General features: G+C 32.3%; 1 protein-coding gene across 1 annotated transcript in view; it reads left to right on the plus strand.

The window, feature by feature from the left end:
- GRIK2 (glutamate ionotropic receptor kainate type subunit 2) overlaps positions 1-26,542 on the plus strand; it is a 673,243-nt gene that overhangs the window by 512,248 nt on the left and 134,453 nt on the right. The window contains exon 14 of the mRNA XM_081296468.1: positions 2,884-3,101. Coding sequence (XP_081152594.1) covers positions 2,884-3,101 — 218 coding nt within the window. The remainder of the gene's footprint in view (positions 1-2,883; positions 3,102-26,542) is intronic.

Raw genomic sequence — 26,542 nt, forward strand, 5'->3', positions numbered from 1 at the left:
ATTCAAAATAAGCTATTTTACTAACCAAAGTCTAAGACTGTTGTGTACATTTAAAATGTAATATTTTTAAGTTGTAAATTTAGTAAGTATAGAAAAATGTCCAAGATTTTAACATTGGACAATGCATGGAGTAAGAAAAAAAAATATTCCTTCCTAAGAGTCATTCCACCTATTACATTTTATCGTACATTTGGGTGGTATATTTATTATCCACTTTGGAGAAAGTTATGCAATGATTGCATTACATATCTGGAATGAAATTTTGTTAAATTATAAAGTGTTTATAAAAATGACACTATGCCATTGTATGCTTATTTGTACACTAAATCCATTATTCATTACTGTTTCTTTTCTAAATTACATCTGAAGAATAAATAATGTGAAAAAATAGAAAGAAAAATAATTTATCAATAAATAATATTTAATACATGTATTAAGCAAAATATTAGTTGAAATAATTATTTCCTTGTAAAATTATGAATATATAAATATTATGTATATATGGATATACATATATATGTATATATGTATGTATATATATATATATATATATATATATATATATATATATAAATGATGAACTAACTAATCTCTTTGTAGCATCTCTTTCTAAATAACTTTAAAATTCAAAGTCAGTAGTTGTATTTTCCCTTTCCTACATTTTGCGTCTAAGGTAAGGATTTTTTTCCTTAGGCATACTCTACACTTAGAAGATAATATTGGGATTCTTTTAAAATAGTAGTGAATGAAAACCTGCTTTTAGAATAAACTTCTCTTACAAGTAGCATTGAGAATACAATTTACCTAGGAAAATTGCTAGTTACCTGCTAATAACTAACTTTAATAGTCCAGAGTGAGTTATCCTCAAACTGAAGGTCTTATGATAATAATTTTGTTTTTAAAATTTTTTATCCCAGTTAGAAAAAAATATTGTTTTTTAAAACTTATATTTCCTAAAATAGTTTGAGGTCTATAGGATTTATATGTTAATAAGGTGATCTTGATATCAGTAGTAGAAATTATAAATAAGACTCTGTGATATCTCTGAAGATAAGTGATCCAAGCAATGAAAAATTCAAATATACATTTGCTTTGCCACATAACTACTTCACTGCTGGTGGATACATGAAAGAGGAACCCATACTATTCTGGCTGATGCCCAGCTCCCCAGGAATTAGTGGGATATAGTGCTGGACATGACGTTACCTTGAGTACATGACAGTCAGCCCCTAACCAGGCTCTGATTCACAAGCCTAGGAGGTATTCGCTTTCGGTCCTTGGGTAAGATAAAAACTTGTGGTAATTGGGCCATTTTTGTCAAATGTCTCCACTATTCTTTCCTTTCCCAGTCTTGTTTGACCTTACTGGTGTTCTTGTTTTAAAAAAAAATTTAAAAAAAAGTAAAATAAGCAGCTCAAAGCTGCTGCTGATCATCTTGAGAGTGTTTTAGTGTTTCAGTGTCCGAGTGTGTGTCTGACAGGGCCTAGGAGCAACTACATCAGAAAGGTACTTTTCTGTCTTTTTTTTTCCTTACAGAGTGGTAGACAGAGTCTGGAGCTGGAGTTGGCTGTCATGTCCAAGTCTGTCTGCTTTTAAAATTTTGTTTGTTTGTTTTAAATTGCAAGGGTAAGATGAACTGCAGTGCAAGATGGGCTGTTTTGATATAGTACAATCATGATACCACTTATTTTTCAATGTTAACATGAATAATTTTATTTTTTCTATCCATCTAAAGATGTGTTACCTTACTGCATCAGTAATCATATCAAAGATCTGACTGTAAAATAAATCAGCAAAAGGAGTCCATCTTTGCTTCATTCCATTTTACTCAAACCCTATTAAAAGTTATGTACTTTTTGATTATAGATTCAAAATGATTAAAAGTGAATGGTGATATATTTTATACATGCATCCACAAATTTAATTTACATTTTAATAAAGAAGCCCACATTCTGATATATCTTCAACATTAAAAATGTAAATAATATGGTAAAATTATAATAAAATTTAATTCATAGAAGACCAAATTTTAAAGTTGCTAGGGTTTTATTTTATAACCTAAATGAATTAAAATTAATAATAATCAAAGGTAAAATCTAATTCCTAGATCCTATTCTTTTATTTATACCATGGGCAGACAACTCCAGCCATATATTTTGATATATATATATATGAAATGTGATATATATGTATAAAAATAAATTTGTAACAACTTGAGTACTTATTGTTACCCTAACTTACTTCATCGAGGTTAACCATAGTGATGGGAGATATTTGCTTATACAATTATAATATGAAGTAGAAAATTATTTGCTACCTCATATTAAAATAAATACTGGGCTAAAGCCCCACATCATCTCTAAAGAATGTGGGTAATTAAAATTATTTTACTATTATACACCATTACTTTTTAAAGTGATGAAATAGATAAAATATTTGTGCTACTTGCACATGAAAAAATGAAACTACAGGAAGGTTGTAAAAAAAATGGATGTGAGCATATGTTAAGTCATTTCCTCTGAAATCCACAAAAATAATAACAATATGAAAATCTACACATGTGGCTTATAAACTGAAAAGTTTTTCCTTCTCTCTTTTAATGCTAATTTTACAAAGAATTTAACTCATTAATATTTTAACTACACCTTCTCAGGTAGAGCTAGAGTCTCCTGTCACTATAAGTAAACATCCTAGAGAATTCTCTATTTTCTGAAATTAGCTTCTGCTCTCCCAATGGTTGTTGCTTGCTTACTAAAGCAATATGTAAATCTGTGACATAAGCTTTTATTACACGGTGATTCCATTCTGACACTGTGACCAAAAGTATTTGATTGCTGATCAAATTCTCTGTATTCGTTTCACCTTTCCCCCAATCTCTGTTAGGTTCTGAGCTCATGCCCAAAGCGCTCTCCACCAGGATAGTGGGAGGCATTTGGTGGTTTTTCACACTTATCATCATTTCTTCGTATACTGCTAATTTAGCCGCCTTTCTGACAGTGGAACGCATGGAATCTCCTATTGACTCTGCTGATGATTTAGCTAAACAAACCAAGATAGAGTATGGAGCAGTAGAGGATGGTGCAACCATGACTTTTTTCAAGGTAAGTCCCACTGGCTATCTAAAATTTATATGTTAAATATTATTATTTATTCAGGATAATTGATAGCATATAACTCAAGGGGTAGAAAGTTGTAAACTTCACCTGTGTTCACGAAAGTGAATCATTTTGATATGTGAATATTGCCAGGAGCTTTTGCTTTACAAGTAAGTATTCTACTCTTATTTCAAAGAGTATCTGCCCAAAGGAAACATCTTTTTTTCTCAAAAAGGTTTTATCTTTTAATGAAAAAATAATGTTTGTTGAAAATTAAATAGTTGTAGATTTGGATTCTACAAGGCTTGGTTAATCAGAAAAGAAGACTTACATGTAAGATTGTTTCCCATGTATACATTTATTTCTGTCAAAATGAGGCAGAGGATGAGAACTAAAAGAAAAATCAGTTCTTATTGTCTGTACAATTATTCATGTAGTATTCTGCAAGATATGGTCTGGAAATAGGATACCCTGTTGAATTCACTGTGGTTTCCAAAAGAACAGCCCTCTGGAACACTTCCATGGGAATTATAATTTTGTGCAGTTCCTGGCATATAGAGCACCTCATTCTCTTTATTACTCCTCTCTTTCTACTCCTGTTTTCTTACCAATCCAAAGTAGATCAGATAGGGAGATTTTACTTTAATGAGTATCAATTTATAATTCCTCTAATATTTTATAAAGTACTTTTCAGGCTTTTAGAGATTGGGCAAAATTTTTAAACACTTAAATTTCCTTTCAGTCTTCCTATAAATGCAATAGGTAGTTCTATTGCACAGTAGAAGTAGTAGATTTTTTCTTAAATAATTGGTTCAAGCTATAAAATAAATTCCTTCATCAAGCATGCACCAAGTGCCTATTGAGTGCCAGAAACTGCACTACTGGTTAGGTATTCTATAAAAACTATGACCTCATTATCACTTTCAAGGAGATTACAGTCAAGTTGATAACAGAAGAATAGGTCAACAATCAGAAAACAGGATTTTATATGATTTAAAACAGCAATTTTACAACATTATGCAATTTTCTTGGTAAAAATTCATGCAAAACTTTCAACTTTCTTTACAAAGTTCTGAAGGCCACCAAATTTCCAAAGAATGTGATAGATTCTCTTAGTTAGCTCCTTAAAGTCTTAATTATTTTTCTGAATGAATTTCTCATATGGTAGGTTAAAGATTGAATGCATACTTCATATTTAATTACCCATTCATTAATACTTAATGAAATGCATTGGATGACCAAAATATGAGTAAAACAATTTTCTCAGAGTGGTATTATTTGACATTCAGGGTAATTGATCAATTTTTTTTCAAATTAAATATATAGAATTATTATAGTTTTCCTTTCTAATAATACTGATTTTGAGATTTTTATTTTTATTTTAAGAAACTAGTTGATGAAATTCTTAAAAGCTCAATGTTAGTGTCAAAAATTTTTCAGGGAGTGAATACATGTTGCATTGAAATTATTAGAGTATCTAAGTGCCTTTTGAAGTTGAGTTTGAAAAATAACACAAATAAAGTACCTATCCGTGATTTGACACCAGAAATGTTTATATCAATTTCACAAATATTTCATGGCCTTAATTTCATTTTTATTTTAAGAAGACTCAAATATCTTATTTCAAAGCCCTAATGTATTATTAGCAAAGCTCCCTTGGAAAAAGAAAATAGTTCCAAAAAATAATTCCCTTTTTTCTCCTTATGTCATTTTTCTTTTTTAAGGTTATTTTCCTCCTTGTTTGTCTTTTCAATCTTTTGTTCTTTTTTCTTCTTTTTAGTTCAGCTGCTCTCTGCCATGTCATTTTTTTCCTACATTCACTTTTCCTTGCTACCGGCTTTTCTTCTTACTCTTTCATCTCCTGCACACAAGGGTGCCTCTAGCACCTGGAGAAAATTGACATGAAGCAACTTTCTGTTTCCAACAGCACAGACTTTCTTCAGAATTGAAGCCTTCTGGATTATATACTAGTTACAATAAAAACCATACAGTGATAATTGCTAAGTTGACAATTACCTTATGTTGCTAACTATCACATGCTGAATTCTTACTGTTAAAATCAGAAAGAAAAAAAGCCCTGAGTCTTAGAGAAGATTATATGTTGATTTTTCTTTAGTATTTTAGTGTGGTCCTAAAGATTCTCTTTCCAACTTCATGTTTTGGCTCGTTAAACTATATAACTATACTAACTATGGTATAAAAAAAAATTCTAGCACTCTAGAATTCAAATAAATGTATCCTTACTTTGAAATCCTACAATGAACTAGAAACTATTCTGTACTATGTATTTATATTTTATACCACCCTTTCATTTTTTAATTAACAGCCATACATACAAACACTCTAGGAAGCACCTTCAGGCATTGACTTATAAAGGAATTTCCATTACGTTTCTACTAATTTAATAAGACCCTTAACTAATTGTTCTGGAAGGCTCAGTTCCCAAAAATTATTTTAAAACTAATAGTTCTTTCAGTACAAGTAAGATTGGCTCAAGATATCTGGCCATAAAGCAGGTGAGTGCTCAGTATTACAAAGGCACAGGCAGAGTTACAATGTTGCTCTACCACAGCAAAAATTCTATTTCCAAAAACAGGCTTGATCTTGTTCACTAACTCATATGTATATTGTCTTTGAGAAGAGGTCTTCCTTCCTCTCTTCTATATCCATAGTGCTATCCACACATTCTCTTCAGGGATAAATATAAAGCCATAACTAAAAAAAAGTAATAATTCAAAATCAAACTGCTTCTCCAGTTTTATCCAAGGAAACTAAATGAACTGGATGGCATCACTAGTGTGTTCTTGGTCATATTTAGATAAAAAAAAATAGCTGAGAGATCAGGAGTTTCATTAAAAAAGCATTAAAAGAGGAATCAAAACCTCCATTTTGGAAATCTAAGAATTTTGTGTACTAGAGTTAAAATCTCACTCCAGGCCTAAACAAAATGCGACCAAACAAGTGTATTCTTTTCTCCCTGAAGTATGAAAATTAGGAGAGTGAATCAATAGAAACCAAAAGATCAAAAATAACTCAGCAATAGCCTGTCGGTATTATGGACTCTCAGAAAAATCCCTATAATTTGAAGGAAGTCAAATGTTTTACAAAATGAAGCTGAATAACCTTTTTTTCTATGCATCCCATGACTCCATGGATTCAAATGTTCACAAATTCTGTCCAGAGTTGTTCTATCTGAAAATTTTGATTTTGCTACACATTCTAATATAGTCTGTCCATCTAAGAAGAATGGTGGTAAAGGAGGCATTTAAAAAAAAAAAAAAGAAAATATGGTAAATAAAATCCTGGCATATATTAAAAGGAAATGTAAGTGGCATCAAATTCCTAATGTAAATACTTTAGGTCTTCTAAAAAGACAGAGTCTACATTTCATTTTATTGTTCTATAATTTTTACAGTGCTCAGGATTGAACCCAGGGCCTTTCTAGGAGAAATCTATCTATTTCTCCTAGTTCAAACCACTATCTCATCTCTCCAAGGTTACTGGAGTGATTTAAAGCTCTTTAAAAGGACTCCCTTCCATTTGCTTCAACTTGAGAGCTTAGCTCCTTAGCAGGTTTACAAAGCACAGGTCTGGCTTCTTACTCTCTATTCACTTTCCCTTACACTTGAAGTTCTAGCCAAACTGGTTTGTCTTTTGTGTTTTGCTGTATCCTGAACTCTCATACCTCCTTCTCCGACATTATGCTCATTTTTTCATCACCACCCATCCCTTTCAATCTAATTAGTTAGGTTGTCTTTATTCTTGAGATATTTATTTATCCTTCCTATTCTCCCAGAAAAATTTCCTAACACTTTTTAGACCAAAATCTACCCAGCCTGGGAAAAATATTCATTTTTTCCCCTAAGTATTCTCTTTTTATTCTCAATTATCATTAAATTATCAATCCAAGATATATTTTCATATTCCCCATCCTCATCCCTGCCACCATGTTCCCATACTGCACTGCACAGCAAGAGGACAGGGATTGAATGAATCTGTATCATTCATTCTTGTACCTATAACCCTTAGCACTGAATTTGCATATGTCATGGGCTTGTGTTGGTTATCATTTGTCTCAATAATATTGTTAAATGATCAGCCAAATCCCCTTAATGATGTGTAATGGAAACCTTTAGTTAGCTTACAGGTAAGGTGGATATTGGGAGCCTAGAATATTTTCTACATTTTGAATAGGCTCAGTTTCTTTTTGCAGCAGTTTCTTTGGAAGCTTTATGGACTTTAAATGCATCCGATTGAGTGTGCTTATGATCAAAAAGACATATCTTCAGTTCTTCTAAAGATGCTGTATGCTTCTCTTTATATTTAATCATTGCTGCTTTGGAGTAGAAATTCTTTATCAACAGGAGAAAGTCAGCCAGGTATGGTGGCTCAGGCTTGGGAGGCTGAGGCAGGAGGATCACAAGTTCAAAGACAGTCTCAGCAAAAGCAAGGTGCTAACCACTCAGTGAGACCCTGTCTCTAAATAAAATCAAAAAAGAAAAGATAAAAAAGAAAAAAAAAGGGGGGGGGCTGGGTATGTGGCTCAGAGGTTGATTGCCCCTGAATTCAGTCCCTGGTACCATAAAAAGAAAAAAAAAGGGGGGGGGATATCTACAAGGCATTACCTTAAGGCAACATATTTAATTTGATTCTTAACTAAGTTCAGAAGCTACGTTGAGACAATATATGTCTGCTTTGATATAAAGAGAACAACTAAGAACAGAACAGGAAGGAAGAACATGAGGAAAAGACTACAGTAAACAAAGATGAATGGGGGGAGAGAAACGGAGAGAGAAGGGAAAGCACATGGAAATAGTAGGAGACCTTCAATGATACATAGAATTATAAGAGGTTATGAGGGGCAAGGGGGAGGGAAAAAAAAGGGAGAGAATTGAACAACAGCAGGGGAGGTAGAGAGGGAAGATGGGAGGGGAGGGGAGGGGAGGGGGGATAGTAGGGGATAGGAAAGGTAGCAGAATACAACAGACACTAATATGGCATTATGTAAAAATGTGAATATGTAACAGATGTGATTCTGCAATCTGTATTTGGGGTGAAAATGGGAGTTCAAAACACAATTTGAGTCAAATGTATGAAAGATGATATATCATGAGCTATGTAATGCTTTAAATAATCAATAAAAAAAAAGAAAAAAAAAGAAATTTCACTGGCTTGATACACTAAAGATTAAAAATACTTGCCAGGTGTGGTAGCACACATCTGTAATCCCAACAACTCAAGAGGCTGAGGCAGGAGGATCCCAAGTTCAAAGCCATCCTCAGTAAGGTATCAAGGCATTAAGCAACTTAGTGAAACCCTATCTTAAAAACAAAAAGAGCTCGGGATGTGGCTCATTGGTTAAATGCCCCTGGGTTAAATCCCCACTACAAAAAATAAAATAAAATAAATTATTTTAACAATAATTATTTATTATCCAACCATACAAATTTTAGCACTTCTCTATTACCTCTAAGTTTTGCCTGCAAACTGGTTAGTTCATTTTTATTTCATTTTCCTCCATATATTTGTAGTTGTTGTTGTTGTTGTTGTTGTTTGTTGTTAACATTTTCTCTCTTTCTTGTACAACCTTATCATGTGTAGTTAAAGCTAAACAACTGATACATTAAACATTTTGTAATTTTCTTTGGCTATGTCTGTCTAGATAGTCATTTCTATCTAATTTTAGTCATTTTGTATCTCAGATAACCATAAAATATACTTTTAAAATACCATCCTCCTCTGTATTCATGGACTTCCATTTTTCTGTCCTCTAATTATTTCCTTTTCATTTGTTCTATGTGCCATAAATCAGTGCTACATACTTATATTTTCTTTATGAATGTCCTTTATCTTTTTACCAAATTCTGTATGATTATGTATGAGCAAAACAAATGTTGACATAAATCAATTTCATTGATGGAAAACCTTGACAGAGGGCTTCAGATAGAATGTATGGCATAGGTGTGACTGCTTACAAAGTGTTGTTCTCCATAGATGGGTAAAATGTTTTTTTTTTCTCTCTCTCTTTTTTGTTTCCAAAATATGTAGCCTTCTATGACATTCCCATTTTAACCCTCTGTTGAAAGGCAATTTATTTGAAAGTCTAAGTAATAGAGATAGGAATGCAAAATGGTGGATTAATATTCCTGTCTGAGGCAAATAGTTTTATCTTTATCTTTGTTGTTATCTAACAACAAAAGTGTCTCTCTCTCTCTTCTCTCTCTCTCTTTCTCTCTCTCTCTTTCTCTCTCTCACACACACACACACAAACACACACAATACTCACACACACACAATACACACACACACATCTTCCTCTTCAGGAGATCAAAGTACATTCTAAGTATCAGCTCATTAATCTTCATAACAGCACTTAAGGAAGGTAGGAAGCAATTATCATTATACTCATTTAACAGATGAGGAAACTGGGCCATAGAGAGGTTAAGTGACTTATTAATTATGAAAGCAGTAACCAGGGGCTCATAGTATCACAATAAAAGTAATAACCAAAGAGATCAAGGCACAGCCATCATTACTCAGAAGAGCTAAGTACATTAGTCATTTTGGCGCACCCACATGACCTCAACTATTTGATCATATTAAGTTTCTAAACGTTTACATTAAGCCATTGATGCAGATACAGCTACAACAAGTTCTTTATAGTTTGCCACTTATTCTGATCTTATCAGTTCAATGATCTCCTGAAATTAAATTGAACTGGGGTGATAGGTTTTGAAGTCTGAATAGCTAGTGTGTCATGCCTGCAATGACTGTTTTGAAAGCTTTAGTGATCTTACTTCTTAAGTACTAGAAAAACATGTCATTCTTAAATTAAGCTATGTAATATAAAAACATGTGCTTAACAACTAGATTTATAAACACATACCATACACCTTGTTCATAATTCTTTATTGTTTAAAAATCATAAATTGTAGGTTATTTTTAATACCAAAAGAGCAGTGGTGTTAATACATGAATAGGATATTGTACATTTACTGTAAAAGATTCAATAATTACTTGCTAGCACATGGATAGAAATTGGCTTACATCTTTTGCGGTATTCACATATTTGCTAGTACTCTACAAGCCCTAATCACCTCCTACCATTATGCAATATAATAACTACAAATTTGTGGTATTTCATTAAGTCCAGGGATGCTTTCTCAGTACCTGCTCACAAAAGACTAGTTCTGCTTATTATTAATTTCCTACATAGTTTTGTTTCAGGTCATTTTTACTTATTTGAAGTCTGTTTAAGTTTAGTTAATGACGTTCTGTTTTCTTCCCAGTATTTTTGGAAAAAGAGTTTTCTAATTTCAGTACTAGTGATATTGTCTCTGTTCCATGGAAACTAATTTAAAATGAAATATTAACAAGGTGGTAGGTATATTCACATCAAAGACTCATATATAAACTCTTTGACATATTATTAGATCTTACCTCCCTAGGTATGTATTATAAACTAGACCATTGCCTAGTGATGTTAAAGGTACTATTTTATCAGTAAAGTAACTTCTTTAACTTATGGGGACAATGTCTTTACACTAAATTGTAGAAAATGTTGCTGGGCTACAACCAGTAAGGCTGGATAGCATGTATGTCTCATGGAAATACAGTCCTTTCCATGTCAGGCAATTATATCACTGTGATAAATAAGAAGTATTGATTTTTTTTTCACATTGAATTCCTTTCTTCTGAAGGAAAAAGTTAATATTATGACATTAGGGTATGTTTTAAATGTCTTTAAGATATTCATTTATGAGCCAGGTGAGATGGCGCATGCCTTTAGATCCCAGCAACTTGGGAAGCTGAGACAGGAGGATGGCAAATTTAAGGCCAGGCTCAGCAACCTTGTGAGGCCCTAAGCAACTTAGTCTCTATCTCAACATAAACCATAAAAAGAGTTAGGGGTGTAGCTCAAGGACAAAGTGTCCCTGGGCTCAATCTCCAGTGCTAAAAAAAGAAAGGAAAAAAATCCTTTCATGAATAATGTATAGCACAGCAACTATAGTGAATAATAATATATAGTGTATCCGGATGTTATTGTAAGAATAGATCTTAAGTGTTCTCAACATAGATGTAGGCAAAAGTAAAATATTTATGTCAGGTAATGGACATGTTAATTAGTTTGAGGAAGTCATTAACAAGATGCACCATGTTGTATGATTTAAATATATACAATTTTTATTTGCCAATCATAAGAATACCTTTGGGGAAATTAATTAGTTCATAAGATAAATTACAAAATATTGATTTATTTATGTCAACAATTATCAGTCTGGGTATATATGAGACCATTAGAGTCACTTATGACGTTTTCAGAAAATCCTAAGCCTAAGCCTCTGAGTTTGTAAAATACAACAAAACAAGACAACAAACAACAAACTTGCTTTGGTGATACTATTGTGCAGGCAGAGTTAAGAAGAAATTGAAATGATCCCTTCATTTATTGACACCAATAGTTAATAAATGATTGTATCTACTTTCATTTCCCTCATATTAGGGTGACTCTTTTTGCTTTTTGAAACCCAGACCCCATGATAATTAGTGTAAGGCATGAAACAATGGTAAATCTTCTGACTGACTTTTAAAATTTTACAAGTTATTTACCAGAATTTTGTTTACATCTTTTTTCAATGTAGATTTCCTGAAAATAAATAATCTAACTACATGCTCATTTCTGAATCTCTTCCTGGAGCCCTCCGAAAGATAAGCAGAATTGTCATATTATAGGGTCACAAAACAAGTTAGATCTTTATTCTTCAATGTTGTGTGGTGGGATAAATCCTGACTTTTATTTGTACCACTGGGTGAAAGTATATATATATATATTTTTTATTTTATTGTTGGTTGTTCAAAACATTACATAGTTCTTAATATACCATATTTCACAGATTGATTCAAGTGGGTTATGAACTCCCATTTGAAAGTATATTTTTAAAAATATATGTTCCAAAGAACCTGGAGAGTCAATGCTCTTGTTTCATTTGTACACCTTCATTATATATAATTTTTTAATTGGTTGTTCACAACATTACAAAGCTCTTGACATATCATATTTCATACATTAGATTGAAGTGGGTTATGAACTCCCAATTTTACCCCAAATGCAGATTGCAGAATCACGTCGGTTACACATCCACAATTTTACATAATGCCCTATTAGTAACTGTTGAATTCTGCTACTTCAGGGATCATTATATATAACTCTATCATAAAGTGGGTGGGGGGGGAAATTAGGGGAGAGTCCTTTAGGGAGCAGAGAAGAGTCTTAGAAGGGTTGCACCTGTGATTGGTGTTTACACAGTGAAGGGTAGATTAAGACATGTTTCTTATTTTACATTAGAAAGGTTAACTGACATTAAAGTTGATACTTAATTGAGACAAAAGAACTGATATTAATTAGCCTTTTCTGTGGATTTATAGTAAATTGGGTTCTGAGCAAGAGCTTTGGGATTTTGTCTCACCTAGTTTTCTTATTGTACTACCTTGTAATTTGGTGAACTACTTCCACTTCTCTCCCTGTTGTAAAAGAACATATCACCCCTTTTAACTGATGAAGGTAAATTACCACACAGTTCTAATTTATATCTTACTTTGTGTTATTTGATAATTTCTCAGTATCTCTTGGCAGATCTGAATAAAATGTGCCTCAAACATGAAATTCTGCTTTAACTTGGGTGTTGGAAATTCTGATATAGTTAGGCTTCCAAGCCAAAAGCTTCTCTTGCCAACTTGCTTATCACAAATTGAAAAATAACTATGGATATTTAAAATTCATAGAAAATTTACTTTTAATTTTTTTTACATATTGAAATCTACAGATATTTGTATATTTATTTTCCCACATATTTAAATGAATGAAACAAAACTTAAAAACTTTGTTTGATTTAAGGCAAATATATGGGATCAGTTCAGAATAGATTAATACTGTTACAGTAATTTTCATCTATACTTGATAATGTTTTTCTTTTTCCATGAGATAAAAATCTCACATAATTACCCAGTGAAGATTATTTTAGCCATGTAATTTTTTTAAGTCTCCCAAGTAATTTTTCCTTTATGAATGGTATTGAGAAATTGATTGTGGGTTGATGCATTACTGTTAGCATTAAATTATAATATTTTGCTTAAAAAATAAAGCTGATATTTTAAAATTGTTATAATTTTATTTGTGTCTAATATGGGTTTTGATATAAACTAGTTCCTTTTGAAATGAACATTTAAACTAATTCTTTATTATACATTTATTTTATTTGCATAAAAGGGAGTTATTTTTACCCAAGAAGTTTGTCTCCCTCCCCATTTTCTCATCTAACACACAATTTATTGTATGTGAGGCCTGATCCTATGTTTATTACAGGGATTTGCATAAGGCCTACAGGAAACCAACACCATTTTACTATGTTCCCATTGCAAGAAATAAAATGGTGCCTTTGAGTAAAGCTGTTTCATCAGACACTAGTTTAGCATGCCAAGTTACAGCCATCAATGGTGAAACAGCAGATGTGAAGGCTAGTTGGCATCAAAGCATATGAGTCAAAGACTTTCCTATGGGAAAGAAAGTGCTTCATTACACTTTATCTATAGTGAGAACATTGGTTCTATCAAGCTGTCTGAAAATTAGAATATGATGGGTTTTATTGCCCTAGCTCTGCCAGAGTGAATTCAATAGTTAAAAAGAAAGTGATAACACCATTTAGGGAATTATAAGAAGTGATTAGAGTTTTAGTGTATTTAAACTTGGAAGAAGCAGCAACTTTTATCTTTAAAAGTACCTTCTCTAAAATATCAGAGGGACAGAAGTTTAATCCCTTTCTAATTGTTACATTTGCAGTGTGTATTAATGCAACTTTGGGACACTTTAATCGAAGAAAAAAAGTTGTGTTTGAGGTGTAAAATCTGAGAAACAATGTTTTAATTGCCTTGGAAAGCAAGTGCACCAATGACATCCCGGATACACGGGGATACACCATTGTTCTCTCCCTCGCTTGTCCTCCCTCCTCCAATCTGTATAAGGACCACTCCTGTTTGTCAGGTCAAAAAGGCAGCTCAAACACCATGTCACACCTCGTCAATCTTGGAAGAGAGGGCCCCACAGGGAGTGAGAAAACTAGAAAGTCAGTTAATATTGTGATGTTGAGCAGGCATGTCAAGTGCCGGATAATGGATAATAGTTGTCACTGTATGTGTTTGTAGACACTGGTAAGGCAACATTTTTGAAAGAAAAGTCAAGGACATATTTTGAACGAAAAGAATAAGCTGAGGATATATTATCCAAATTTGGCATTTACCAAATTTTAATGTTTATGTCTTAGATAAAAATATCTAAAATGAAAAATATGTTTCCTCTATATAAACTGTTGAATTAAAAGCATCATTTAGCATTTTTAAAATAAACATGCAAAGAACCCACTCTCTGATTTGAAAAAGCTTTGAGAAAATTATATTTATTGGCATTGTGACTGTGAAAGATCTTTCAGTTATGCTGATTTTTTTTTTTTCGTTTTTTTGAGAAAGTGTTCCAACTTTTAGAGCACCAGGAAAGACACAATGTTTTTTTTTTTTTTTTTTCCTTCAGGTAGTTCATTAACTGGAAGAATAATATACCAAAACTTGTATCTGATTCATGTCTGTGGCAGTTCATGTTCTTGCTTTTTTCATGCTTCATGCTTTCTTTTGGGGAGGAAGCTGCTATTTGTTGAGATGCATATTAGAATACTTAGCTTCTTGGGGCAACTGAATTTTCTTTTGTTCATTTGTTTCCCTATTCCTTTGCAAACCCCAAACTAGCAGAAACAACATTTCATTCTCCATTATCAAGAGTTGATTGAATCCAGTTTTCTCTTTCCTTGTAAGATGAAACAAAAGGAGGCTTACTATTTTTTTGATGCTGCCATCTTTGATGATCAGGCTCTTATTTAAAGACAGTACAGTATTGATTTTCCCTTTGGGAGAAGCAAGCTGTAAAGTCATGCACCCTAGGAATGCTCAGTGATCTTAGCAGCTCATCATGTATATTCACAAGGAACAAACAGGGTTCATACATCATGTCTGTTTTTATATGCTTCCTTTCAATCTCAAATAGATGATAAAAGGGAAGAAATAAATTTCAGAGTTATTTAGTAGATGTTGGTATGTGAAAACTGAATTAATTCCTTAAAAATACTGCTTAAAAATAGATTAAACATTAAATGGTAAATGCTTTGTCCTTAAAGAGATCTGATTCTAAGGCAACTTGAATATCTCTTTATATTGTGATATCAGTATCTGTAGTGCACGTGCCTAGACTCATTTTATTACCTAATCCATAGTGGTGAGCATTTTTTTTTTGATCAGCTATATTCTAAGAAATTCTTTAGTAATTTTATAAAGAATTTTCCAGATGACTGAATGTGTCTGCGTGCATGCATACACACATGTATATGAGTAAATGTGCTCTCTAAGAATAAGATATGCTATCTGAATTGGAGTTAAATTATGGATCATTATATAATTCATTTTTCTTATACCCAGTTTCCATATTAAATCTATTTTAGAGGAAGAATAGTTCAGGGTTGAAAATAAATTATACTTTTACATTTCCTGACAGCATTTGAATAATGTTTCCAATTGTTATTAGCCTATTTTATAAACCATAGCACCAGTGGAGTTCAGTGAAAAGATTTGATTGTCTCTAAAGGTAGGTGTTTCATTTATTCAATATTGTAATTACAGCTAATTAGAAGCTACACAATAAATTAGCTCTCTTTGTAGGTCCCTTGACTGTATTCAGAACTCTGTGAGCTTATGTTTCATTTTAATTTATTATACAAACAATTAAATAAAGACCAAAGAATTAGAAAATAGCATTAATAGTGTATATAACTGATTTCAAGTCAATATAATAGTTTAATACAATGATTAACTGAATAGTCTAGGTGATGGCATGAACCCCTACACTACATCTGCCACTCACCAGGAATTTATTTAACATCTCTAGGCTTCTGTTTTCTTATAGGAAACTGGGGGCATATGTATATATCTTTTTTATAGTTAATATAACACTAAACAATATAAACTCTCAATGTCTATTTGTTGCTATTCTTAATATACAGAGCTTAGTGTTTTAATTGTTCAACTTAATGTAACAAATAAAATCATTTACCTCAGTGTAAATAGTTGTAGTCCTGGAAATACAGTTTATTTTTGTTCAATGCCATGATTTAACACTCAATTGCATTCTTGTTTCATTAATAGAGTTTAATTATAGATTACTAATAAATATATTCTTAATTATCCTCTGATAGTGCTGAAAAGATAAAACACAACAGAAAACCATTTTCTTCCATACATTATCTATAGTTCATTTTAATAGATCATTATATTAGAATAGTTTCAGATTTATAGCAAGATTGTGCAGAAATACAGACATTTAGCATTTACTGAAAATGGAGCACTTTCTTATTGCTGATGAGTTTAACATGATGCATCACCACCCATTATCCACAGTTGATATTAGGATTCATACTTGCTGTTTTACATTCTATTGATTTGGCCACATTATGACTGTACTGTGCTCTATTATACTACACTAGCATTGTACTGTGCTATAGTATACTGTGCTACATACCATACTACTACTATACTATACTATAAAATTACTCTGCATGAAACTATAAGGGGAATACATGCCTTTTTATGGTTATTAATTAATACTTTCTTAGTGCGTAGTTTCGCTTCAACCAACAGTTCAGAAATTCAAAATTATATTTTAATAGAAGGAAACACCCACTTTTATGAGTTTATTACTGTATTACAGTTCAGTATAATAGTGGGGTTTATTGTGGCATATTTATGAATGCATATAACAATTTGCTCCATTTAATTATCCAGTATTCATCTTTCCTTTTCTTCCGCCCTTTCCCAGATTCCTTTCCTCTACTTTTACTCCTTCTGTTGATTTATTAATTTTAATTGGTGCATTTTGATTATTTACAAAAGTAGAATTCATTTGATATATTTATATAGCATCCTTTGGTCAATTTATTCTGATGTTCCTCCCATTTCCCACCTCTCCTTCCCCTTCATCTACCCTACTGTTTTCCCTTCTATTTTTATAAAATTCTTTCTTTTTGTTCTTATTTCTCTTGAACTTCTTCATATGACAAAAAAATATATTCAACCCTTGACTTTCGTCATCTGGATTTATTTCACTTATCATGATGTTTTCCAATTCCATTAATTTACCAGCAAAAATGACATAATTTTCTTTTTCTTTGAGACTGAATAGATCTCCATTGTGTATATACCACATTTTCTTTATCTATTTATCTGTTGATGGACACCCAGGATGGTTCTATAACTTATATATGGTGAACTCTGATAGTAGAAACACTGGTATGTATCAATGTATCACCATGGAAAGATAATTTCAGCACTTTTTGATTAAATACTCAGAAGTGGAATATCTGGGCTATGTGGTGGTTCTATTTTTTTTTTTTTTTTTAGAAATCTCCATACTGCTTTCCATAGTGATGTACTAATTGCAGTCCTACCAATAATCGACAACAAGTGTTCCTTTCTTTGCTACATCCTCTCTACCACGCGGCCTGCGCAGTGGTTTCATTAATGAGGTTCTGGCATTAAGTTAGTTAGAAGAGATCAAAATAAAACACACAGACAGTACCTTATTTTATATTGCTAGGTCCGAGACGGCTCGCCTCCCTGATTCCCGCCTCTAGCCGCCCAGCAGGGCAGCGAGGATTACTCTGGGCTAGCAGGAGAGAGAGAGAGCGAACACGCCGGGGAGTAGCCTTTTATTTGGGGGGACAAGAGATTCAGGGGAGAATTCCATCCAATGAAGGTTGAGGGGGGGCTGTACTCCAAGGTCAGGGTCAGTGATTGGGTCTCCAGGGTCAGTGGTCACGCACACCCCCACACGGATGGGCTCTCTCATCAGGAAAGGGTCGGGATAGCTCCGACACAGCCAGAGCGCCTCAGGCCCTTAACGGGAGTCACCCAATCACGTGTCAGAATGGCTCCCCACAGTCCTCCTCATCATTTATTATTATTTGTATACTTGATGATTGCCATTCTGACTGGGGTAAAATGAAACCTTAGTGCAGTTTTGATTTGCATTTTCTGGATTGCTAAGGATTTTGAATTTTTTTTCATATATTTGTTAGACATTTGCATTTCTTCTTTTGAGTAATATGTATTTAATTTACCCATTTATTGAATAGGTTATTTTTCTTTTTGATATTTTTTGAGTTTTTAAATATATCCTGGATATTAATTTTCTTCCACAAGAGTAGCTTGCAAAGAGTTTCTTCCTTTCTGCAGTTTTTCTTTTCACACTTTTATTTAGTTTTCTGTGCAGAATATTTTAAATTTAATATACCATTTCACTTTTTGATCCTTGGTTTTATTTCTTGAGTTTTAGGAGTTTTAGTAAAGAAGTTGCAGCCTGCACTTACATATTGGAATGTTGAGCCTATGTTTTCTTCCAGAAGTTGTGATTTTCTGTTCTAATTCCTAAGTCTTTGAGATATATGTACCTATGAGGATTTGCATCTGTGTCCTCTATTCTATGCAATTGGTTTTCACGTCTGTTTTTTTATGCCAATACTGTGGTCAGAAACTTCCATTTTAAATTGTTCTTCTGCTCTGTGAGTATTAACCTTTGTAATTTTAAGCAATAATATTTTCTCATATACAAATAATGAATATGATTTATACAGACTACAATATTTTAGAAAAACAGAAAAAGATACCAAAAGTCCAATGTACAAGGTTAATTCTTAATATCTTCTAAGAATAATGCTTAGTATTTATCTGGAGATGTATCTTGATTTTATTATTTTTTCTTCTAGCTCAGTGGTAAAGACTTTAAACTTTAATACAGCTGAATGAAGTGTCTTACTTTCAGTGAACATGGATAGTGATGCTTTTATCAGAAATATACTTTCAATATTTGTTATTAAAGAGGAATTTTAAAATGTTTTTATGATATTTTCAGAAATGATGTTTATTTAAGATAAGGTGTATTGCAAAGAGGCTTTTACTAATTTTCACACCTATTCCAATCTAGTCATTACAAAATCTCAAAAGCATATTTGTATATTAACATACATGTTTTTTTTTCCCAGCAGAGAAACCACTTAACTTCGCCATCTAAGCACTGGATTTTCACTGTTGACCTTCATTGCATTAACAAAATATCAGAACTGCAATGATTTAAAATATTAAATTTAATATCATTTTAATCAAATCTTTCAAAAATCCACAGGTAAATTATTAAATTTATTTGTTTAGGCTTCATAATATAATCTTAATTTCAAGGGAAAGAAAAAAAAGTTATATAAAAAAGTTGGGATAAACATTTGCCCTTTTTAGTTGAACAATATTAATAAACATTAAAAGAATTATTATAGGAATAATTTCCTTTGTAGGCTTCAATTTTTTCAGTCGTTCCATTTCTTCTCAACCTAGCTTTCTTGAGCATAATTGACAAATATTACCTATAATAAACATGTGCAATGTGACTTTTTTATATTCACAAACAATGCTAAATTATTGTTACTATCAAGCCTGCATATCCATTACTTTACATTATTGCTTTTTGAGATAAGATTACATAAAAGCTCCCAGTGACTGGGAAGCTGAGGCAGAAGAATCACAAATTTGAAAGCTATCCTCAGCAACCTAGTGAGGCACTTAGCAACTCAGTGAGATACTGTCTTTAAATAAAAAATGCAAAAAAGGGCTGGGGATGTGGCTCAGTGGTTAGGGCCCCTGGTTTCAATCTGTAGTACTGAAAAAAAAAAAAACAACTTAAAAGCTACTCATTAAATAATACATGATTTCCCCCCTATAGCTTTATTAATTTTTTTCAGCTTTTATATATATCCTGGATATTAATTCTCTTCCACAAGAGTAGCTTGCAAAAGATTTTCTTCCTTTCTGAAGGTAAAATGACATATAATAAAATGCACATATTTGAACTATGAAATTTGATCAGTTTTGACATGAATTTAACCAATACAATCAATATAAAAACCATTTTCAAAACATTTTTATTTGAAATTTGAAATTATGAAGACTGTGTTTCCTGAATGATTTATTTTGTTAGAAATCAATTACCTGAAGATATATAGAATCCCATCCACATATGTCAACTATTTCAAAATTAAATGGCACATTTTATAAATATCTCAGAGGTCAAGGAAGAAAGCACAAGAAAAGTAAATAAAAAGTGCTTTGAACTAAGTGATAATAAGAGCTTAAAATATCAGGATCTATGGGATAAAATAGTACTCAAATGAATATTTATATTTAACTTTAAGTATTTGTTTTCAGAAAGAAGCTAGAATAACAAACAGATTAGTTTCAAATTATGTAGGAAGGAAAATACATGAGTAGACATAGAAATGTTTGAAATAAAGAAGAAATAATATAGATAAAATTTGAATAAAAATCAATCAACTCTAATCAAGAAAATAGCAAGAACATAAAAATTAATATCAATGGAAATAGAACTATGAAAATAATCCTACAGATGCAAACAATATGTTAAGGTAATATTACAATTGTTTGCCAACATATATGATAGCTTATATGACATGGTCTATATTAGATAAGAATTCTTGTGCTGCTGAGAAGAAAATGTATTCAGTCATTGATGGATAAAAGATTCTACATGTCTGTTAATTCTAAATTATCAATTATATTTTTCACTTCTATAGCTTCTTCATTTAGTTTTTGTTTGGAGGATCTATACAGTGGTTTGTTTGGGATGATTTGTTCCCTTACTTCTTCATGTTGTTTGTGTCTCTACTCATTTAACAGTATGGGTATGAGGCAGCAGAGTTCCTACCCTGTGGACTTATAGTGTCCTTGAAGGTTTCTAGTACCTCACTCTTTAGGGGCAAACAAACACTAACAATAACCAATGAAAACAATATACGGCATTAAACCAAATAGTTCCTACTATGATGTCTACAATGTTAATTATCACAATAAACAAAAATGATCTGATCAGTTATCACCTACAATAAAAACAGCAAGTTTGCAAAAGGGTTTATAATTTCAAATTGTGAACAGGGAGAGAACAGAAATAAATAGGATATGATAATTATGAGGGAGAATGAAAGAAGAAAAAATAAAAATAAATAAATGAAGAGTAAAAGAGAGAACAATATAGATTGTTAGCAGAAGAAAAGAGACAAGGGAAACAGGTAGGAGAAAAAAAATATATAAATTTTTTAAAAAACTTTAAAAATGAAAGAATACAAAACAAAATTAAAATACACATGTATAAATGTCCATGTACCATCAAGGTCACAATTAAACAGAGAAAGAAAATTTTTATATAGAGATATTGGTGAAAAGTTAAAGAATTCTTTCCATTGAAATTCAAAAGATTCTGTTTCTCTTCTCAGCAGTTTTAGGTGGGGTCTTCTAAAGCATGTTTTTCCACCCTCTGGATTGCTGGAGTGACAGATGTAATCCCATAGGTGGAATTCCTGGAGGCAGGGGTTGGATTTAGGTGGGCTCCAGGCTCTTTGCTGAATGGCACTTGGTCTAAAGATTTTAAATCAGCACACTTCCAACATCCAGTACTTGCTTGTCCATGATGGAAGTTCATACCTCAGGGATCTCCCCTGGGTTCCACTCATGTGGTGGGTGACTCAATTCTTAGTTTCTTCCCTCACTGTGGAACCCCATGTTTCCTGATCTTGGTTTCAGTCACTAAACAATCTCTCCCCCCCACCCTTCCAAGTTCCTAGCCAGAAGCATATCTCCCAGCCAGTCCAGAAAGCAGTCAGATTGGAGGGGGAGGGGTAGAGCTGAGTGGGTTTCTACTAACAGTTGTCTCTTATGTTAACATCTCTCTACGTTTAATTTTTTCTTGGTCATTTAAGCATCCTCTATATACTGCAGCAGTATGTTTACTCCAAAATTCATGATTATTAAACATAGTTACCAATCTGTATGTTGGGTCTCCAGATGATATTGATCTAGTAACTGAAATTCTATATTATTTGACCAATGCCTTCTCTTTGGCCCCATCTCTTGGTCCTTGGTAAATACCTCTCTATGTATCTACGAGTTCAACTATTTTCGATATTATATATGAGTGAGATCATGCACTATTTATCTTTCTGTGTCTGGATTATTTAATTTAGTATAACGTCCTTCATGTTCATTTATGTTATTGTAAATAGTACAATTTACTTTGTTTTAAAAACTGAATAATATTCCAATGTATTCATACATGCATATATTTTTATCCAGTCATTAATTAATGGGTGCTTAGGTTCCTTCTGTATGTTGGATATTGTGAGTAATGCTGCAATGAACATGTCAGTCTTTCCATTTTATGAATGAGAAGTCACCTACATGTTTGTATTCCTCTCACAAAGAGTTCACATTTAATGCATTTGGGTTAGAATTCAGTGATCCTATGAAGTTGCTCAGGATATACTAACATAACTTATTCATTCCTGAAGTCTTTAAATATTTTAACTCATATTATTCAATTATTCTGTTTTTGTTCTGTTTTCTTTTATTCAGAGGTGCAATGGAGTCTTGCTCTTTTGCCCAGAATTGTCTCCAACTCCAGGGCTCAAGCACCTCACCCACCTCACCCACCTCAGCCTTCTTCATGTGTTCTTATACAGATGTTTTTTTTTTCTTCTTCTTCTTCTATTAGTCTTCTTTTTCAACAATAGAAATTAAGACCAAGCCTAACTTTAGCAAATAAGTAGAATAAAAAACAAATTAGGACTTCCTATTTTTAGAGTGGAAAAACTAACAATATAAGATAATCATGATTGAGAATAGTGAAAACAACCAGTTTTAGGGTCTACCTGGCTCATTTTAGAATCTTAGGCATATGTTTCAGAAAGGATACCTCAATTTCTCAATGGTGATTATGATGATAGCATTGTGGACAATGGTGGTGATTGTGACAGAGGCCCCCTTGGAATTTAGGGCAAACACAGGAGCAATTTATGTCTGTGAGAAAAGAATAAAAATATTTCTTTGTGGGGGGGGGGCAGTACTGGGGATTGAATTCAGTGGCATTCAACCACTGGGCCACATTCCCTAACCCTATTTTGTATTTTTATTTACAGACAGGGTGCACTGAGATAACAGGCACATGCCATGGTGCTCCCGGCTAAGAATAGAAATATCTTTAAAATGATCATCAAAAGTCATTTTCAAGCTGGGCACAGTGGCACATGCAAGTAATCCCAGCAGCTCAGGAGGCTGAGGTAGGAGGATCTAGAATTCAAAGCCAGTCTTGGAAAAAGGAAGGCACTAAGCAATTCAGTGAGACCCTGTCTCTAAATAAAAATACAAAATAGGGCTGGGAATGTGGCTCAGTGGTTGAGTGCCCCTGAGTTCTATCTCTGTTACTCCAACACATCCAGCCCCAGTCATTTTCAAGAAGGCAAATCAACTATCAGTAGCAAGAGGGAAAGTCTTCCAAATTTAAAACCATATCTGGAGATATCTGAAAGCTAATTTTTTGTGGAGACAGAGGAATCCTCAGATTATTGCATTTAGCAGTTGTTTTAATGAAGCAGCTGTGAGTGGCATCAAGTCTTCCAGGCCCCACTATCAGAGATATGGTCCCTTGGGGAACAACTATTGCATGTGTCTGCTTCCATTAACTTCTATGTTGATGCCATAATGGACATATAATCCTAATAGTGAAATTCTTACAGCTTAAGAAGAAAATTGATTGTTTAGGAAACAAAAATGGCAGCTGAACTATTCCCTTGAGTTTTTTTGTACTGTCAGTCGTCACACAATAGCTGTTTCTAATTCCTTCTTACTCAGTTTTCTTTCTTTTCTGAGGCCTAACATATTGCTCCTACTATGTCCTAGAGTAAATGTACAATTTACTTCTGCGACCCCTTAAACCCTAAGCATTTTGCTTTGACCCTTTTTCTCAGATTTTTCTTTCACCCCTTTCTTTGGATTTGAGAAGCTTTCAACAGTACCAAAGTAATTTACTTTAAAATTTATCAAAGAATTTTACTACATTAGGCTAAGAAAAAAGTCTAGATTTCTTTATTGTTATGGCTTCTGAAAAAAATATATGTGGCTACTGAGTACAAGAAATTTGGCTTGTACAACTCAGGAACAAAATTTTGTTTATTTTAATTAATTAAATTGAAATTTTAAAACTGAAGCAGTGGAAGACATATTTTCCATTAAGCCAAAAATTACACTTCATTTAAACTTGTGTTGTAAGATATATTACATAGCATGAGATCTGTGTGTGTTATTTCTAGTATGATGCATAAACACTTCAGTGATCTAGTCAGTGGCAATAAATTGACTTACTAAAAGCATTTCTTCTATGTTCTGATGTGACATTATAATGTGTTTATTTGTGTATTTTATGCAGATGGAATATTACTTGAAATACATGCTATTATTTTCATAAACTGTAACTAAATTATTTTTCTTGCATAAAAGTACATATGGGTAAATTTTTAAATTTAAAACAAAAATATATTGTCATTAAATATAAGTTATATTGGAATTATAGTTATACTCTGGTGTGCTATTTCATAGTAGGGTGACTTTAGATAATGATAGTGTATTACATATTTCAAAAAACCTTATAAAAGGAGTTTAAATGTTTTCACCATAAAATGATAATTTTTAAAAGTAGGTATGTTTAACTTAGTTTAAACATTGTAAAATATATACATGTATCAAATATCATGTAGCCCACAAATGTGTATAATTTTTATCTTTTTATATATCAGTAAAATCAATTTAAATTAAAATATATTATTTTTTATTAAAATAGACCTAGCATTTAAATTTATTTTAATATTAAAGCTTTTTAAATTTAAAAAATTAAATCAAAGTATACTGTTAAAGCTAAATTAAGTAGAAATATAGAACCTAACACTATATCTCAAACAGTGAAGAATAAAATCTTAATGAAGATATGTTACAGAATTCAGCATAAAGTAGCAACTGATATTTGCTGTAGCAAAGTGGAAAAGTTGTTTTGTTTAAGATGATTTTTAAGACATTAAAATCTTCATTACCAAAATACCTTCTGAGAAAATACATAATGAATATGAACAGGAGTTTCCTCTTAATAGTAACCAAAGGATCGTGTTGTTAGTTGACTGTAATTAAAGTCAAATATTCGATAAATTAAAAATTGACTTTAACAAGGTCTAACCTTTTTATAGCTTTGGATTCTTATACAATGAGTTAGATTCCTGAATAAAGAAAGACATTTTTAAATGATGTATTAGTCAATCTTCCATTACTGTAACCAAAATGCATAACAGAAACAACTTAGAGAAGGAATGATTTATTTTTGCCCAGGATTTCCCAAGTTTCCATCCAGAATCATCTGGTCCAATGCTTTGAGCTTGAGGTGAGGAGGAAAGAATATCATGGTGAACAGCAAGGCAGAGGAAAGCTACTCAGTTCATGGCATCCAGGAAGTGGAGAGAGAAATAAAAGAGAGATTGAGAGAAGGGGACCAGTGACAAGGGTTCATTTTCCAGTGCATATCTCCAGTGATTCCCTTCCTCCAACTACACCCCAGCCACTAAAGTTTCCATAACTTCCCCATATTCCATTCAGCCATGACAGATTAATCCTTCTGAGAAGTTAGTACCCTCATGTTCCAATCATTACCTAAAAGCCCCATGTCTGTATGTTGCTTCATCAGAGACCAGGCCTTTAAGTTTATGATACTTTGGGGGACATTCCAAATTCAAACTATGAAAAATGAAAAGGTAGAACACATTGTTTAAATTATGTAAACTTCATTAGAAATTTATGACAAAATAATTAAAAGGAATATCTTACAATAAAAAAGATATTTCATTTATCCACCAAATAATTGCCTGGAGTACATAAGAGTTTAATCAAATATTTTAAATTTAAAATATTTGTAAATTTCCAAGTATCTTTGTTATATTTAGAATTTGAAAGAATGTCAAATTTATAGTTGGGGTTTTTCCTCAAAGAATTTTCAAATTTAGGAAGAAATATCAATTTTGAAACTATAAAGAAGAACTAGTGGAACGATAGTTGATACTCCAAGTTATGTTAGTTAAAACAACCCAGATTTGTTAGAATTAACAAACAAACAAACAAACAAACAAACAAAAAACCTCCTTATGACTGTTTCATTATATTAGACTGAAATTCCATTATGTTAAGCTAAAATTATAAGGGCTCAGTTTTTTGAAGCAGATTCTGAAAATTATCATGAACTCATTTTTTTTTTCTTTCTTTCTTTCTTTTTTTTTGTGTGTGTTTGTATGTGTGTGGTCCTGGGGATCAAACTCAAGGCCTTGTGCATGCAAGGCTGCAAGGCAAACACTGTATCAACTAAGCCATAACCCTAGCCCAAGGACATGGTTTTTCATATTACATATGATTCTGCCAGTATTGAAAGAAACAGA

Source organism: Spermophilus citellus (assembly GCF_964194105.1).
Source record: "Spermophilus citellus genome assembly, chromosome: 5".
Taxonomy (NCBI): Eukaryota; Metazoa; Chordata; class Mammalia; order Rodentia; family Sciuridae; genus Spermophilus; species Spermophilus citellus.